General features: G+C 39.5%; 1 protein-coding gene across 1 annotated transcript; it reads left to right on the forward strand.

The window, feature by feature from the left end:
• The first annotated feature begins 728 nt into the window (after window positions 1–728).
• LOC121169075 (T-complex protein 11 X-linked protein 1-like) lies at window positions 729–10,735 on the forward strand. The gene is made up of 9 exons (XM_040999543.1): window positions 729–852; window positions 3,620–3,722; window positions 5,026–5,146; window positions 5,824–6,044; window positions 7,108–7,244; window positions 7,666–7,877; window positions 8,126–8,307; window positions 9,674–9,837; window positions 10,641–10,735. Exons 1-9 carry the CDS (start codon window positions 729–731, stop codon window positions 10,733–10,735), a joined length of 1,359 nt encoding a protein of 452 aa, XP_040855477.1.
• Window positions 10,736–18,323: the final 7,588 nt, after the last annotated feature.

The following is an 18,323-nucleotide window of genomic DNA, read 5'->3' on the forward strand; positions in this document are numbered from 1 at the left end:
CTCCTCTCTGTATATTTGCTTTTCCAATACAAATAAATGAATCTTTGAAAAACAAATTATTGCAATGAGAGGTAAGACAACTGACCGACCAACTGGGACCCACACCCCTTAACACAGTGCGACCCTGCACAGCACATTCATAGAGTTTTCATATGGGCACTTTACAAAAGCTTATTGTGGCTGGACAGCCTGTGCCTGGCTCTTCTCCGGTCTAGTAGTCAAGATAACCAGAATTAGGCCTTGAAACCACCGGTGAGATAACCAGACTCAGACCTTGATTCCTGGGAACTGAGAACTATCTGTACTGAAGGTCATGTAGGCGGCTCAGCCTGCGAGCTCACACAGCCTCACATAGTTTCTTAGCCAAGCAAGCAAAGCAGAAGTTACAGAACAAAAAGTATTGCAGTTAGCAATGAGCCATGTTAACTCCATTTTGTTTCCAACTCTACAGATTTCTGTTCTGCTTCACTGATGCTGGACTTCTTCAGTTTCGTTGAAGCTAGTCTCACTAGTCCTGTATTCCTTGGTCCCACCTGGCACCTGTTTGAGACTTTGCTGTTCTTCTTAAAGACTCTTGAAATTTTCCGTAATACACTGAAATTCAGAACAGTAGGTTCAGCCATCAGAGATCTCAGTGGCCATTGAAGAGCCTTCTTCCTTCTTTTGCCTTGGACATAGATTTTAATACACTTTATTTTTTTTCTCTCCCAATTGCAGATAACATCAAGATGCCAAAAATAAAAGAAGATTCTGTGCTCCAGAATGACTCCAGTGAAGCAGAGAGTAAGGCCTCTGAAGCATCTGGAAAGACTCAGGAAAACAAAAGTGGCTCTACAGATGACCATCCTCCTGGTAGGCACAGAATAATCTCATCATTTCCTCAGGCTGCCCTTCAAAGTAGTTAGGTTAAAGGAATAAACAGAAAGCCTGTTCAGGATAGTAGTTAGGAATAAACAGAAAGCTTGTGGTTTAAGTGGTTTAAGAGGTTAGGAGTCCCAGCTGTTCTGTTTCTGCCCAACACCCTGCTAAAGCTCCCGGGGGAGCTGTGGAACATGGCTCAGGTTCTCTTGTCTCTCTCCTAGTCTCTCTATGCCACACAGGCAGCCCCAGTGAAGTTCTGGGTTTCTGGCTTCTCCTGCAATTTGGAGGACTGGAGCAGTGGATGGAAGATTCTCGCTCTTACTTCTCACTTTATCACTCTGCATTGTAGACTAAAAAATTTTTTTTCGAAGAAGCTTTTATAGCCTTGCATCTGCAGTTTTACTTTCTCTTGTGCTAGTTCACTGGGATTATTATTTTGCTTGTCTTTTTAAAAAAATATCTTTAGATCTAAAGCCTGTAACCTTTATTAATAAGAGAAAGAGATTAAATGATAGTTCCTTGTGTTTTACAAGACTTGACAGCGGTTGAGGAAACATGGGACATAGACAACGTTTTTTTTTTTTTTTTAGTATATGTGGATATGAGGACTTGGATCAATCATAAATAATTCAAATGATCTGATATACAGATTGTGTTTTCTTCTTTTCCAGCGCTTCTTTGCTGACGTAAGAGTTATCACTATTCTAAGATAAAATCTTTAGATCTGTAATAACAGAGCTTTTATGTAGACTTTTTCACATGGTAGGCATTTAAAAAAAATTTTTACTGATTCAACTTTATAGGAACTCAAATTTTATTCCTCCTAATATTAATTTCTAATGACTTTTTTCCAGCTTGTCCAAATGTAGTGCATTTTAAATCTTAGTTTGGGGTGGCTTTCAAATGTCTTATTGAACTGATGAGATGATATATTTTAAATTATTTAGTGAATTTTATTTATTTGAAAGATTCCTAGCCCATTGTTTGTTGGTTCTGTCTCTCTCTCACACAGAAATACACACACACACACAGAATAGTGCTTGCTTGCTCACTGCCCAAATGCTCTAAACAGCCAGGGCTGGATCAGGCTAATGCCAGGAACCTGAAACTCAGTTTGGATCTCTCATGTGGGTAACATGGAGCCAAGTACTAGAGCTGGCATCTGCTGCCTCTTAGGATGTGCATTTATAGGAAAATGGAATCAGTAGTGCAGCTGGGGAATGACCTGATGTCTTGTCATATGGAATTAGGAGCATCCCAAGTGGTATCTTAACTGCAAGACCAAACACTCACCCCTTGATGCTATGTTGACATATGTAACTTGTTAATTAGGGTAGAAAATGCCCTATACGTGGGTCCAGCATAGTGGCATAGCAGCAAGTGAGACTGCCATTTGCCATGCTGCATCCCATTTGAGTGCCTGCTTAAGTTCCAACTGCTCCGCTTCTGTGTTAGCTCCCTGCTAATGGCCTGCGAAAGCAGCAGAATATCAATCCAGTAGTTGGAATCCTGCCACCCACCCATATAGAGTTCCAGGTGCCTGACCTTGGTCTGGCAATTGGGGCCATTTGAGGAGTGAAGCAACAGATGGAAAATCTCTCTCATTCGTCCACTCTCTCTTCTACTCTCTTTGTAACTTTGTGCTTTTTAAAATTAAAAAAAAAAATCTTGAAAGAATATCATATTGAAGGACAAATGCAAGTTGATAAAATTTTTGTTGAATGACTTCTTAAAATGAAAACTAACTAAAACATCTTCCTGGAGTTTTTGGATTCTTAACATGTGAATTTTATTATATTTTTGAGACAAGTAGTTCTCATAAGTATTATAAAAATATATTGAGAGAATAGTTTCATTGCATGTTTTATTTCTCAGAAATACCAAGCAATTATTGTAACTACCCCATATGCTTATTATGTATTACTGCTGCAGACTGCTTGTAGGCTGAAGGTAGAACATTGGTTCCAAAATTTCAGTGCTGGTCTGTGATATAATTCTTGCCAATGCTGAATACAATTAAATAATAAAGTTTCTATAATGAATTTTGAGATAAAACTTAGTTGATTTTATTTAAAAGACTATTCTTAGTGCTCACTTTATTTCCTTTGTGTTTTTTGGAATGTTAACATATACTTTGTTTATGAAATGTTTTGATGATGGTAAGGTTGGATTTTTGTTTGTTTACTTAATTTTATATATGAAAAATTTGGCAAATCATGGTCAGTCACTCGATTCCTCTCAAAAATTTATTTCTGTTGAATACCTAGAACTAAAGAAAACTTGAGAGGTATGATTCAGCTTTAGAACCATAAACTAAAATTTGTGGTGTTATCTGCAAGGAGACTGTAGCTGTCATTTGTATCTTCTCAGGGGTAGGAAGAAGATAGTGAGAACTCAATAATTTATAGGCAAATGTCTATTTGGTGAAGCACAACTTGTTTCTTGATTCTTTTATGCATTTTCCTTACTTTTCTGACATTTCAAATGGAAGATTTTGAAATCTCTTTCAGTTTTTCATAAAGTAGCTTTTTCCCATGCCTGACATCTGAGCTTTTCCAATACTGTTAAAGGGCAAAAAAACATCAAAATAATTCAGTGAGTATGCATAAGGTGTGTTTGATGAATCTAAATGTGAGGGTCTTACTTGACTAAATACTTAAATAAAATCGAAATTCTGCTTGTGGGGGTTCCTTGCTAATGATTGTTATGCTTTTTTTTTTTTTTCCAGAGAGCCGTTGTGCATCACTTTCTATCAAAGAGCTGATAGAAACAATTAACAAAGTTTCCAAGATGAGTATTGCTCATGAAATTGTGGTCAACCAGAATTTCTATATTGAAGAGAAAATGTTACCTCCAGATAGGTAGACTCTACTATTTTTTTTCTATTTTACGCTTCCTTGCTGAAGATACTGCACAAGTAGATTTGATTAATTTTAAACATTTTGTTAATAAATTTAATGATCAGGTCTATTTGAAATTATACCAATAAATAAAATGCAAGGATATTCAGTGCATTTTCCAGTATAAAGGAGTCAGTGTAGCAGACTGTATTTAAAGAAGGCATAAACTGATGCAACTGTTATCAAAATAATAAACCAATGCATCTATTGTCAAAATGATCATTTTAACATTTCCGTTATAGTAAAACATAGGGTTGATTTCATGAGATCTTTTCAGAAAGACTTGAATGAAGTAGCTCTTTGCAGTTACTCTTTTAACTGTGTAAATTAAAGCAGGTACAGATGAATAGCTCACATCATTATCAAATCTGCACCTTAGAAAAATTTATTTTAGCTAGATTATGTGTCATAATGGGAGATAAAACTTTGGGACATGGTGGCCACTTGACTATTGCAGCAATCTAGGTAGGAGATGATGGCTCATTGGTTTATATTCCAGAGATGTTTAGCAAACAAAATCTCTGGAATCTCATGATCCACATGGATAAAAAGCAAGAAGGGAAAGGAATTAAAGAGGACTTCAGTAAACACCAGATAATTGGTGAACTCTCACAATTTAGATTGGTGTGGTGGGAGAGCAGCTTTGGCTTGTTTTTATAATATTTTTGTACATTTCATGTTGATTTTATATTTTATATTCTTTTATATTTGTAAATGTTTATATATATTTAACATATACATACATTTAATCAGAAAAGATGCATTGCTGTTATATATTTCAAAAAAAAAGGCTGCTCTTTCCACTTTTCAGGACCAAATATGGACAAGAAACAGGTTTAAAGGGGAAAGAAAGAGAATCCTGTTCTGGGTTGGCTGAATTTGAAACATTTTAAAGACTTTCAACTATTAGCAAGAAGAAAAGTGACCCTCTAGATTTCAGGGTTGTGTCTGTGGACATGGAAACTCAAACATCTGGGCTAGGTACAGAACAGGATTATTAGACTAGAAGTCTTAGTTCTAAACACATGATTCTTTCTTCTGCAGGAAATAGTTTCTTTGGAACTACCAAAGACCTTCTGAAAGGATTTGACCAGTGCTTTTGTATCCAACTATAGTTTTTTAAGTCTTTTTTTTAGGTCTAAGCATAACTTCTGCTGTCCTGTCAGTGTTCATGCTCTCTCATGAGTTTAAATGCTCTTTGTAAGATTGTGATCCTATATTAAATCTAGGTAAAGAGTCATTTTCTCATTTCATCTTCATATAGTGTGCAAGGCAGATTTGTGGAGACAATGTACAATGTTTTGTGGGACCATCTGAAAGAGCAGCTGTCACGTACTCCATCCAACTTTTCATGTGCTCTTGATCTACTAAAGGAAATTAAGGATGTGAGTAACCAATCTTCCATTTGTTGATGTGAAGTTTCTGGGCATTCCAGCCTCCGTTAGATTGTGATCGTCCCTGGTATTACTGATTAGTAGGACTCTGTACACATGATCCACTATTTACGCAGCTTTCATTTTACCTGGATGAGATGAAGTTTAACAGTTCAATATGTCGTTCATTTAAACATATTTTCACTGAACCTCTGCTGTGTTTAATTGTTTCAGAAACATAGGGATGAATAAAAGCTTTTTGGTAACAAAGAGCTTATACTATGAGTCAAAAGCTATGTCAGAAGACCTGTATGTGACTGCTGATTTCATCCTCACCCTTTGAGTCAAAGTAAAAATGTTCTCCTTTATTAAGAATGCCTCATCACCTTGTTGTGGTGTGTACTTTATACCTCTGAAGTCCTGCACTCTTTTCTTCACATTTTTGGTTTGAGTCCTGTGTCATTCTGTCCTGAAAATAATGACAACTACTATAAATGATCCCAATGGAACCTTAAATTATAATTGTCCCTGAAATAGAATAATAATACATTCTAGGATATTTAGAGTCACAATTTCCTGACCTTCAGAAGACATGACCTGGGGTGCCTTTGGCCTAAGAAGATTGTTTTTGGAGAAAGTTCAGGGTTCAAAGCAGGATTTATTTCTTTTGATTTCCTTTTTCTGGTCAGATCTTGCTGTCACTGCTATTGCCACATCAGAGCCCCATACAATGTGAGATTGAAGAAGTCCTGGACATGGATCGCCTCAAAAAGGACGTAGAGCAGGGGACTTTGGATGTGCATCATCTCTCTAGCTGCATTCTCAACTTTATGATCATGCTGTGTGCACCAATTAGAGATGAAGCAGTGCATAAACTGGGGAGTATAACAGATCCAATAGAATTACTGAGGTGAGACTCCACATGCTGTTCCTTAAATCTACTTTCCGTGCTATGCAGACGGCGGTAGGTGTCATGACACAGCTTGTGTGTTACCTATCTGTGGTGTGCTGAGAAGCGAACACCTCTTTCCTCCCCGAGTTACTGAGTTTAATTTTCCAAGGACAGTTACTCAAGATTTGTGTGATGATCTTTAGATCCATGGGGCCCCTTTATGTCCTGGTAACTTCCCAAATGTTTTCGTGTTTGTCCTAAATCAACCTTTTTTTTCAGGGGATAGAACAGTGCTTACCCCTCTCCCAAGAATAATAAATGTAAAATGATTTGTTCAGTGAGTTTGAAATACACTTACATACTAAGTACCCACAGATAGATAGAACCTTAGTGTTTTGCTGCGTTTTTTCTTTCTTTTTGAACATTTATTTTATTTTTATTGGAAAGTCAGAAATATATAGAAAGGAGGAGAGACAGAGAGAAATATCTTCTGTCCGATGATTCACTCCCCAAGTGGCTGCAACGGCCGGTGCTGTGCCGATCCGAAGCCAGGAGCCAGGAGCGTGTTTCATGTCTCCCACATGGGTGCAGTGTCCCAAGGCTTCAGGATGTCCTCGACTGCTTTCCCAGGCCACAGGCAGGGAGCTGGATGGGAAGCGGAGCTGCTGGGATTAGAACCGGAGACCATATGGGATCCCAGTGTGTTCAAGGCGAGGACTAGCCGCTAGGTCACGCCACCGGGCCCCCTTTCTTTAAAATTTATTATTTACGCTTTTAAATAATATTTGAAAGAGAAAGAAGGGAGAGAAATCTCTTGTTTTCTTGTTTACTCCTGAAATGTTCATAACAATTGGAGGTGTTTGCCAGAAACTCAGTGGCAGTTACCCATGTACTTCAGGCATTGCTCGCTGCTTTCCAAATTATATGTTAGCAGAAAACTAGGAGGGAGTTATATTAAGGAGTTTAACTAGGACTGGAACCCGGAGCTGTAACATGGATGTGAGGCATCCAATGTGATGTCTTAATCACTGTGCCAAATGCCTGCCTTCATTGTATAAATAAATTTTTCTCCCTGTGGCAGGGGTGTTTTTCACGTTTTGGGCCTGATGAAAATGGACATGGTGAACTATACTATCCAGAGCCTTCGACCTTACCTGAAGGAGTATTCTGTTCTCTACGAACGAGCTAAATTCCAGGAGCTCCTTGACCGGCAGCCCCGTATGTATACATTTTAAGCGCATGAAAGGGGAGGTTTGACTTTGGGCCTACCTTCTTACCATAAGTGGGAATATTTTCTCTATTTTGAATAGAAAGTTTCTTCTTTACATAAAGAGTAGGGAAAAACTTACCAAAAATCACTTATTTATTAACCAAGAGCATATATTAAAGCAGGAGTGGGAAACATTTTTATGCCAGGGGCCATTTATATATTTTATCATTCATGGAACTTGTAGCCTTGCACACTTAAAAATGATCCTGATGTTGATTTATTTAATTTTGAGTCCTATCTCTGGTTATTTTGGCAGGACCAAACCAACTGATTGCATAGACTTAATGTGACCTGCAGGCTGGAGGTTCCCCACCCCTCTCTTAAAACCCTTAGTTTGAAAATACATATTTCTTTCTTTCTTTCTACTAGATCTTCTTTTTTACACCAAAAAATGGCTAGCAAAAGCAGCTGCAGACCTCACTATACCATTTCCAAATTCTCCTGACTCTGCAAGGATGGTGGCATATTCCCAACAAAATCAGGAAGCTACCAACTCAGACATCCCCAGTCCCACAATGGTGTTGTACCAGGGTTACCTGAACCTTCTTCATTGGGATCACAAGAATGAAGAATTCCCTGAGGTAAGAATATGTGATGGGACATTGTTCTCTTGATTTATTATTATTATTTTTATTTTTCATTATACAGTTTTATAGGTGTAGGGATTCCTCCCTTTCTCTCTTCTTCCTCTCTCCCTGTTTTCTCCTCATGCCATTCCCCCCCATATTATCACAGTAGTATATTCTCTGAGTAACAGTCACAAGTTTGTATTGATTGCATCCATAATAATCCTCCTTTCCTGACACCCTGTTATTCCATGCCTCACCAGACTCTACTGATGGACAGAATGCGGCTCCAGGAGATGGCATCAACAGTATGTCAGCTAAGTATCCTGACTTCAGTCTTGCTGGTGGCCAGGAGTTTCTCTGGTGGTGTTTTATTCAGGTTTCCTGGATTTGTGGATAGGCTGAAAGACATAATCAACACCCTGATGGAAGAATATAACACCAGGTGAGATATGCACATCTTTCTTAGAATGGAAAATAATGCATTGTGTTTTGGACATAAGCATGTAACACAGTATTGTTTATTCTTTTAAAAAATATTTAAATACTTATTTGAAAGGAAGTTGTAGAAAGAGAGGAGAGTCAGAGAAAGAAAGAGATCTTTTTTTAAAAAGATTTATTTATTTATTGGAAAGTCAGATATACAGAGAGGAAGATCTTCCCTCCGATGATTCACTCCCCAAGTGAGCGCAATGGCCAATGCTATACCGATCCGAAGCCAGGAGCCAGGAACTTCTTCCAGGTCTCCCACTTGGGTGCAGGGTCCCAAGGCTTTGGGCTGTCCTCAACTGCTTTCCCAGGCCACAAGCAGGGAGCTGGATGGGAAGTGAAGCTGTCGGGATTAGAACTGGCGCCCATATGGGATCCGGGTGCGTTCAAGGTGAGGCCATGCCGCCGGGCCGAGAAAGAGATCTTATATCTGCTGTTTCAGTCTCCAAATGACTGTAATTGGCTGCGGCTGGGAAAGGTTGAATGCAGAAGGCAGGAGCTTCACCTGGGTCTCCCAAGTGGATGACATGGGTCTAGTATTTGGATCACCTTCCACTTTCCTTCCAAGGGTACTAGCCGGAAACTGGATCAGAAGTGGAACAACTGTGACATGAACCTGTGCCCATATGGGATACTGGTTTTACAGGCAATGCCATAAGCTGCTGTGCCACAATGCCAACTCCTGGGCTTACTCTTTACCACAAATTACCATCTCCAAAGACTGCAGGCATCTTTAATGAGCTGCATTGAGGCTTGAAAAAAAAAGATGAAGTCTGTCCCAAGAGGAGGATGGGAAGCTTAGTTTGCTATGAATATTTATCATATTTACTAAAACGAGTCTTTGTGTTCTCTATTAGATGATGGTTGGCCTGTGTTCTGTATATTCAGAAGTTGCTCATTTGATCAGTACTATTTATTGATTATTAACTACATGTAGGGATACCATACCAAAGTAAAAAGAGAAATTAGATGTCTAAGTTTCTTTTACAACTTATTTGATAATAGGAGAGAAAAAAAAATCAGGAAAATTATCCAAGAAAATCTTAGAATAATAAATAAAATTATGAAACTAAAGGCTACTAAGGGCATCCATGAATGAAACCAAACCATTGTCTAATGTAACCTTTTTGATCATGTCATATGGTGTTATGTAGGGGTTAGTAGGTACCTTAAGGGTAACGATGAAAGTATTTCATCTGAATACTATTTCCTGGTGTTAGGGGGCTTTAATCCTCCCTTAAATGATTTAATGTCTGGTATGGGGTTCTTTAGCCCTTGATCCTGTACTAGGGCAATTCTGATTTTTATCCTTTGTTATCTAGTCCTGAGGAGGCTATGCTGAGTGTGAATGAACAAGTGTCTCAGGAAATCCACCAGGGCCTCAAGAACATAGGTCTTGATGCGTTGAGCCATGAAAATAAGAACTCTCTTAAAGGTCAGCTCCAGAACATTGCCAAGAAAGAGAACTGCATACGTGTCATCATAGGTAAGAGTCTATTACCATATAGTAATGGTAGGGAAGAGTGGCAAGAATGTGGGGGATATAGAAAGGTAGACCTTACGTTAGGAACAAGTTACAAACTACCTTGAAAATAAAAAAATGTGTTCATTTGGAAAGTGTTTTAACTTTTATTTCTTCATTTATTTAATATGGACTTCTTAGATGTGAAGAGTGAATGGATGGTTTTAAGTTAGATCTGCACCCAGACTAAGTAACTCATCGATTACTACTAACCCACTTAATCATCCTTACTGTTATCTAGCAATGTTCTAAGATCTATGGTGCAAAACATTTTCTTTACTTTGTGATTTAAATTACCATGTATGCCCTTATTCCCCTTCATGAAATTGATTGGGTTAGGTTGTAGGACATGTTTCATGCTGTAATGGAAGCAGTAATTTCATCAGTTTACTTTTATTGTTAGCAGTTTCTCATATTCTGGTATTGATGTATGACTCTAAGTTTGGTGCACTGGTTGCAACATGGGATGTTAGAATTTCTGGTAGTTTCTATGATCCTTTTGTTAGATCAACTGCACACTTGGATCTCATGTACAGCTATGCAAAACAATCATGAGCTCTTAAAAATTTGATAGTTTATTTTGATTATTTAGTATCTTTAGGAGCTTGGTAAAATTCTCTCTTCCAAATAAAAATAAACAGTTATATCATTTACATGATTTACTCAAATAAGTAGTAGTCAGTGAATAACTGTTAACTCAAACTGGTGACTAGAGAGTGCAATGGTGTTGTGAATTTCTTCTGAATATCTTTCCCTTTCCAACATTTTTCCTGCTCACAGATCAACGGATCCATATGTTTCTCAAATGCTGTTTGGTTCGTGGAATGCAAGAGTCTTTATTAGATATCCCTGGAGGCCTTAATTTCATTGAACGAGAATTGGCAGACCTGGGCTTGAAATTTGTCAATCTGATGCATCACAATCAACAAGTGTTTGGTCCATTTTATACCAAGATCTTAAAAAATATCTTCCCTTCACTCCAGGTCCAAGAAGAGGAGTCTAATTAGATTAGAGCCCAGTCATGGCAACAAGCACCCAGGAAACAGTGTTCACTAAGCTCCTGGGATAACATCACTTGTAGCTGTCAGAATATAGGGCTGCATGTAAATGTCAACTGACCCTCTTCCTTTCATTAATAAACCTTTAAGTTGCAACAAAGCCTTGGTTTCTTCTGTGTTGTAGCTGAAGCCATAATCATGTACCTTTATCTTCTGACTAGTTGAGAAACCAATGTGCCCTCTGTTTCTCCTTCACCTCAGTGTTCTGGATTGGTAAGCATTAGTGCATCAGTTGCTAACGTTAGTTTTTTTCAGTGTAAAATCATTTCTTTTAGGGCTATAAAAACTCTTTGGACTTATCTGAGCAAGTGTTGGCCTTTTTGCAATTAAAAAAAAAATCTCTGAATTGCACACAACCTCATTTAGAGTACCAAATCTCCCTATGATTTTAAAGTATAGATAGTATATTAGTAAGCATCTTCATCTCATGTTTTGGAGTGTGGCTTAAAGCAGTTTGAAAACGGGACTAATTTAAAATTGAGTGTCCTCCAACAAGCATTCAGCTGAGGTCAAACCTCATTCTCCATGGGATTTTCATTTAGTGATCCTAGAGGTCAAGCTCCAGAGTTAAGGATCTCAATATCAAGATAAGTAGCTAAGTTCTTCAGAGGGTCAACCTTTGTGGAAGTATGGGAACATTCTAGTGGAATATAGCCCTACCTCAGGATCTCGAATCCTAAGGCTTAAGAACCTTGATAACTGAGATCTGTGCATCTCTTACAAACTTGTAGTAAAGCATTGATTTGGAAGATTTTGTTTTAGTTTGCCAGCTGCAGAGTTTCCAGTTGGTCTGGACTTCTAGGATGTTTGGGTGAGCAAATAGGCCAACTTAAATGCCTACCCTTGAGGCCCGGCGGCATGGCCTAGTGGCTAAAGTCCTCGCCTTGAATACACTGGGATCCCATATGGGCACCGGTTCTAATCCCAGTAGCTCCACTTCCAATCCAGCTCCCTGCTTGTGGCCTGGGAAAGCAGTTGAGAACAGCCCAATGCTTTGGGACCCTGCACCTGTGTGGGAGACCTGGAGGAGGTTCCTGGCTCCTGGCTCAGGACTGGCACAGCACCGGCTGTTGCGCTCACTTGGGGAGTGAATCATCGGACGGAAGATCTTCCTCTCTGTCTCTCCTCCTCTCTGTATATCTGACTTTGTAATAAAAATAAATAAATCTTTAAAAAAAAAAAGCCTACCCTGAAATCAATGGTTTCCCATGTCAGATCCTAGGAGGAAGCAGATTGCCACCAAGAGTCTAGGATTCAGGAGTTGATCTTTCAATTTCCAATACCTGTCCTGTCACCTTATGCAGAGTATAGACACATTATCTGTAAGAGAGATTCTGTAATTTAAGCCTTTGAAACTACCCCACAAAATCAGTGGTATTATATCATTTGTTCACACATGAGGAACTAGCCCAGGAGCAGGGTAAGTTGTACAACATTATAACAGCTAGTTAGTGGTGGAGCCCAGAATCAAATAGTCTGCATTCCTAAGTACCTTGCTGGTATGAGGCAGGTGGTAAGATTTAACACATTCAAGATTCCAATAATACTAGGTTGGGAAGAGTGTCAGGAATTTTGGAACTGTTATGGAAATTGACCACCAGAGAGCCTATAGCCATTTGTGAATCAGGAAGAACCTTTATTTTCCTGGAGGGCATCATTCCGGATCACTCCAAAATGACTGAGTTCCTGTCTTCTTTTGTCTCAAGCTTTGATAGGACATAGGCTTTTATGCCAGTGGGAACAAACAGGAAGAGGGAAAAGCAAATATGTGGTATTTAGCCTTGAACTATCACAATTCTCTCTCTACCAGCTCCAATTTTATTCCTACTAGCTCTTACTTCTTTTGCTACCTGTGTAGGACTGCTGTCTATGTACCTCCGTAATCCCTTCTGGATCATCCATTTCATGTAGTGGGATTCTCTGATATTCTTGCATTACCAGTTCTAGCTGACTGCCTCAGTCATAGATTGAACTATAAACTTTCTCACAGAATTTGTTCAAGCAAGAAATAAACAGGTCTCTTCTGGATGAGGAACAACTTGGGCCTCCTGGGGTCCCTGGCTGGTGCCTTTAGCTTTTACAACATTAATGATTCTCCTTAGACTCTGTAGTGTTCGGCTCCCAGGCCAGGTGAGTATCAGGAAAAGCTCACCAGGCCCAATCCTATGGATCTAGTCTGTCAGTCCATGATATCTTAGCCAATCTTTTGTAGCTATAGAGACTCACATTCGTCAGATTCAAAGAGAGTTGCCATGAGATAGCAGCAGTTATTCCAGGTGGGAAGGCTGGTCTCCAATTTTGAAGTTACGATATCAATCGTAGAGTAGGGCTTTTCTAAATGTGTGTGTGTGTGTGTGTGTGTGTGTGTGTGTGTGTGTGTGTGATGGTACCAGTTGAGAATACTGGTGGTGGGAAAGGGTTGATAAACCAGGACAAGAGGGTCAATGACGTAGGCCATCTTCTTTGTCTGCTCCCATAGAGGAAGTACTTCCTTGCACTTTGTCTTCGGTTATCCAGTATTTGATCTAGGTGGCCCCAGAAAATTCCCAGATCAGCCCCCTAACAGATTCACAGGTGTGATTTGGTGGGAGATGACAGGATGTTGCTCAGGTGCAGCCCAGGGAAATAGAACTGATTGAGATGACTGATTGAGATGACTCTGGAGGCTATGGCCCGAATGCATCAGGGAGTTGATGGAGGGTAGGTGCTGCCTCTGCTGTATTTGGCAGACTGATGAGGTCACCAGAAGGGACCTAGAACGATATTGCATATGGTTGGGGAATGTCTTCCACATCATGGAAATTGGGGCAGCAGGTTGGAGCACACCTTGGTAGCTACCAAGAGTTTGGTTGGGCCATCTTGAGATTTTATCCAGTAACAGAGCCACCAGAGTGACCCAAACAAGCAAATCAAGAGTCTATGTACAGGAACTGAACTGGCCATCTGGAGCTCCTCTGGCAGGTTTCCTGAATTCAGAAAGTAATTGAAATATCTTAATGTCTCATCTTTAGACCAGCTAACCCTGAACATCAGCCAATCAAATTCATAGAAAGCTTTTAGCTTAGAATGCTTCATTTGGATACTATAGTCTCAAAAGCCCTGTCTTAAAGTTAACTAGCGTGTTATCTAGGAAAGACTCTAACTTCGATCGGGACTGACAGGAACTCATTTTTATGTGCCTATTCCCAAATGTGGTTAGTGTCACAAGGGTTGGGATACAGAGAACTGAACCTTCCCTCTCCACTCCCACCCCAGTTGCTTTCCTTGCCAAGCCTCTGAAGGGACCTTCAGGGACGCGCATATAAGCTCTGCTCTGGGTCCTAACTCTGATAGACTGGAATCAGTCTGTAGTGGAAATATGGCTCCCCACAGAACCATAGGTTGGAGCCCACTGAGATTGTGTAGCTGGAATGAGACTGTGACACCACATGTATTCAGGTCTCGGAAGCCAGACTGGAGGTAGAGACAGATGTCAGAGTAAAGTGGCCAGGGTTTTCTCAACTCTCTGAGGAACTACAGAATGGAGTGAAGGGTTCACATGAGTCACTTAAGGAATTCAAACCCTCAAGAAGAATACTCGCGGGGTTACCCAGAAGTCTCACTTCTCCTTCACTGAGAAGCCAGCCGAAGACAAGGAGAGAAAGCTCGGCAGTTGGATTCCCTATCAGGCAGCTGACATTTGGAATCCACCTGGGGAATTTCAGATCACAAAGGAGTAGCCTCTGCCAGAGCCAATCAGTCCCCTACCAGTTTTCCTCCAAATACATGCATGCATGACTGTTCTACTGAAATGGAGATAGAAAAAAGCCAGCAGGTCGTATGGGGTTCACAGACTCACTTTAAGCACACTAGAGGCTATACATTTCCAGTTTAAAATTCCTGACCTGACTAGAAGTGGTTTCTCCAGCACCTCCTCAGAAGAAACTCCATTTTTCCTGTGAGCTGGAGCTTTGTCTCCAGATGGGGTGATCAATCTTGCGTCAACCTTTTTGACTACATTGAGGGAACAGACTTACCCATCCAGATGATCAGGTGAAGATGGTTTCTTTCTACTTTATGTCCTCATTTCATGTGCATCGTCTGCTCCTGAGTCTTGGAAGGAGATATTGAATATTTTTCAAGGGCACGTGCTTCTTGGTTCTGAATCCCAAGTTATAGGCCCCAGATCCATGAAGCCAACCACCCAAAAGCAACAGACCCTGGTGATCTCAAGAAATGTTATGGAAAATGACAACCAGGTAGTCAATAAGACTCAAAAATGGCCGGGTTGCTATTTTCCTTTGCCTCAAGCTTTTATAGGACTGGGTGGGAGCAGGCAGGCAAGAAAATACAGAAGGTTGTTAGCCTTGAGTTATCACAATGCTTAGAACTTTGTGAACTGATGCAGCTCCCAGTAATTTCATCTCTACCAACTCGTCTCTACCACTGTGCAGGCCTGTCTCTATGTAACTCAATACAGCCCTGTTGTCTATATGACCTATATGTAGACATATTTTCTGCCTCAAAATCACATTTTTAGGGGATAAGCAGCTATTTTCTCTGATATTGAACAGCAATGTCCTCAAAGTTCTCTGAGAGAAGCAGAGGCCTTCCAAAAGAGGTGGATTAGAAGGTAGATTAAAAGCTTGAGGGTAAGTCTGTTCCCTCAGTGTAGTCTGTGCTGCTTCCTAGTTGCTATTGATCCCTAGCAACTTCTCTGACACTACACTGCTCTCACTGTCACCCAGATTTATGTCTAGTCCATTCCCTGCCATCCCCAGCTAATACTTTTCTGCTCTGTTTTTCATGTCTTCACCCTAATCTGCCATCTTGGGTTGCCTCAAATATCTCTCTAGAAGGCAAAAAAAGATAAGTGATACCTTTGCTTTTGTCACATCAAAGCTGTTGCATTTTAAGCCAGACATGTTTTGCTTACTTCTTCTCTTGATTCTCTCTGGAAACTGCTATTGACAGGAAAATTCGGAGTTCTATTATAATGCTAGGAAATCCCGATATGTGCTATGAAGTTAAATTTAGAAACTTAAACATTGCTTTGGGCCAGAAGCACTCAAATCTGTGGATACACTGTTAGTCTTGAAAAACTGACAAGCTTTAGGACATATACTGATAGAGCAAGGAGGAACATACACAGTGGTTAATGGAATCTTTCATCCTTAGGGTAACAGGTATGTTTACTGAAAAAGACATTAAGAATCTTAATATTCAGCCTAGATGGTTTCTTAATCTTCAAATGGACAGTTTATCAGCACCGACGATTTTGAAAACTGTAAGATATTACTTTCTTAAAGGGTATTCCGATTCTGATTTTTGTCTTAAAATTTTGCTCATACTGATTAATAAACTTATCTGTATCATATATCTACAATTTAAAGTGCTGTGATGTATATTTCAATAGATTTTAAAATAAGGCCTGAGGGCTGTAGCAGAACAAAGAAAAACAGCTGGCAGGATATACAAGACAAAAACATATACTTTTTTTCCTTTAGTTGGCCATGGCTTTCAGCTGGAAAGACGTGTGTGTCTCTCAAATGGCTGCCAGATTTATCTCTGTCATGGTGTGCTGCCCAAGGATAGAAACTCCCCATAAGTAACTGCATCATCCCTACCACTACACTGACAGTAACATACCACCCCAGGATTTTGACTCCATTGTGCCAGGATATTATAGGTAGGGAACATTGCAAGGAAGCATGTGTTAGCTACCTCCCTGTTCTGGCACCAACTGGTCCCTAGTTGTATGTTAAAGATTGAAGTATAAGTGTACTTCCCCACTACACCCATGATCATAAAGCTATCATAAAATGCAGGACAAACTCCATCTGGTATAAAGTTGTGGATGGGTCCATTCTGGAATCACATTCCATTGATTCCAGAGTATAAAACATAAGACATTTATGTAAACAAGCACAAGATTGGTCAAGTGTTGTCAGAAATTTAAACAATTTGGTTAAAGCCAAAAGAATAATTTATTTAATCTGAGTGATTTAAACAAAGCTGTGAGGTAGAACTAGTCAGATAAATTGTTAACTCAAGTGTTTTAGATTAAGCAACTACTAACTTCCGTAAGACTTCGTTTTTCAAGCAAAAAGACTCAATAAATGCAGCAGAAAACATCAAAAACTTTCCCAATATGTACATTCTTAATCTATGTCTATTATGAAAACACAGAAAAATCTTGATGAGAATTAGTACATCATGCCAACTTATGAACTTATTACAGAGGATGGTTAAAGAAACATATCATGATACAGAAGAGAAAATCATATAATACTGTTATTTGAACTTTTAATATACAAGATCTAACCTTAAAATAAATTTTTCTTTATAAGAACAAACTGAATTTTAACCCAGTTATTTCAAAGCAGTTTTAGAAAAAATAAGGCGTTAAGTAGAAAGCAGACACATAATCATACTATAACAAAGTGTTGTGAATTCAGTTTTGCATGCTGATCATGAGGAGCCACTTCCCTTGATCCATGGACTTGTTACTCAATATAGAAATAAGGAGAAAAGTATGCAGAATACAGTTTAAGTTGGACCCACAGCTCCAATGCCTATTATCCACCAATGTGAAGGCAATCAGTGACTAATTGACATGTTTGTGAATCCTGTACAAACTGCTTTGACAGCCTAAACCACTAGATGAACTTCCATTCAAAGGATTATCACTTCTGTGAAACCTCATGGCATGGTGTGGAGCTTTCTGCTTTCCTTTCTTTTTAAAATGTAACCTTTCCTTCCTCTCATTGCATTGTCCATGCTTCTCATTCTTTTTGGTCATGGGACATGAACCTAGCTGGCTAGAACTATAAAACCCTGCATCTCTCTTGGGAACTCACTTGGGCTTGTTGGAATGGTGAGCAAAGATGAATTGCTTCTGCTTTTTATTTTTTTTTTCTATTACCCTTGTTCTCCACTCTAGTCTCTTGTGAAAACAAAACACCTCATGATGACCATATAAGCTATTTAAAAATGCAGTAAGCATAGCTGAAATTATTTTAAAAATTTATTTTGCTGATGTTTACATAGTTGAGAAGGGTGCATACCCATGTGGCCACCGACCAGAGTGGAAGGGGTTGAGGAATAGGGGAAAGTGGACAAGATCATTGTTTCCAAATTATCTTTTTCTTCTTCTTGTGTCTGTGGAAAAGGAAGAGAGAAGGGAGAAGCCACACCCAGCATCAGCATCCCAACCGCATCAGTATCTGTTGGTATGGCCATCCAGCATTGTCCCAGGATCCCTGATGTGGAGCATACTCTGAGGGTACCTCAGTTTCGATAGTCCTGAAATGCTGTTGATTTTGTTGCTCCATGGGTGAGGAAATCCCTTCAAAGTCCATTGACTGACATAGTCCTCCTTAGAGTCTCCATTGGCCCAGATACTTGCTGTCA

Source organism: Ochotona curzoniae, unplaced genomic scaffold (assembly GCF_017591425.1).
Source record: "Ochotona curzoniae isolate NIBS_2020 unplaced genomic scaffold, NIBS_Ocur_1.0 scaffold_1852, whole genome shotgun sequence".
Lineage (NCBI taxonomy): Eukaryota > Metazoa > Chordata > Mammalia > Lagomorpha > Ochotonidae > Ochotona > Ochotona curzoniae.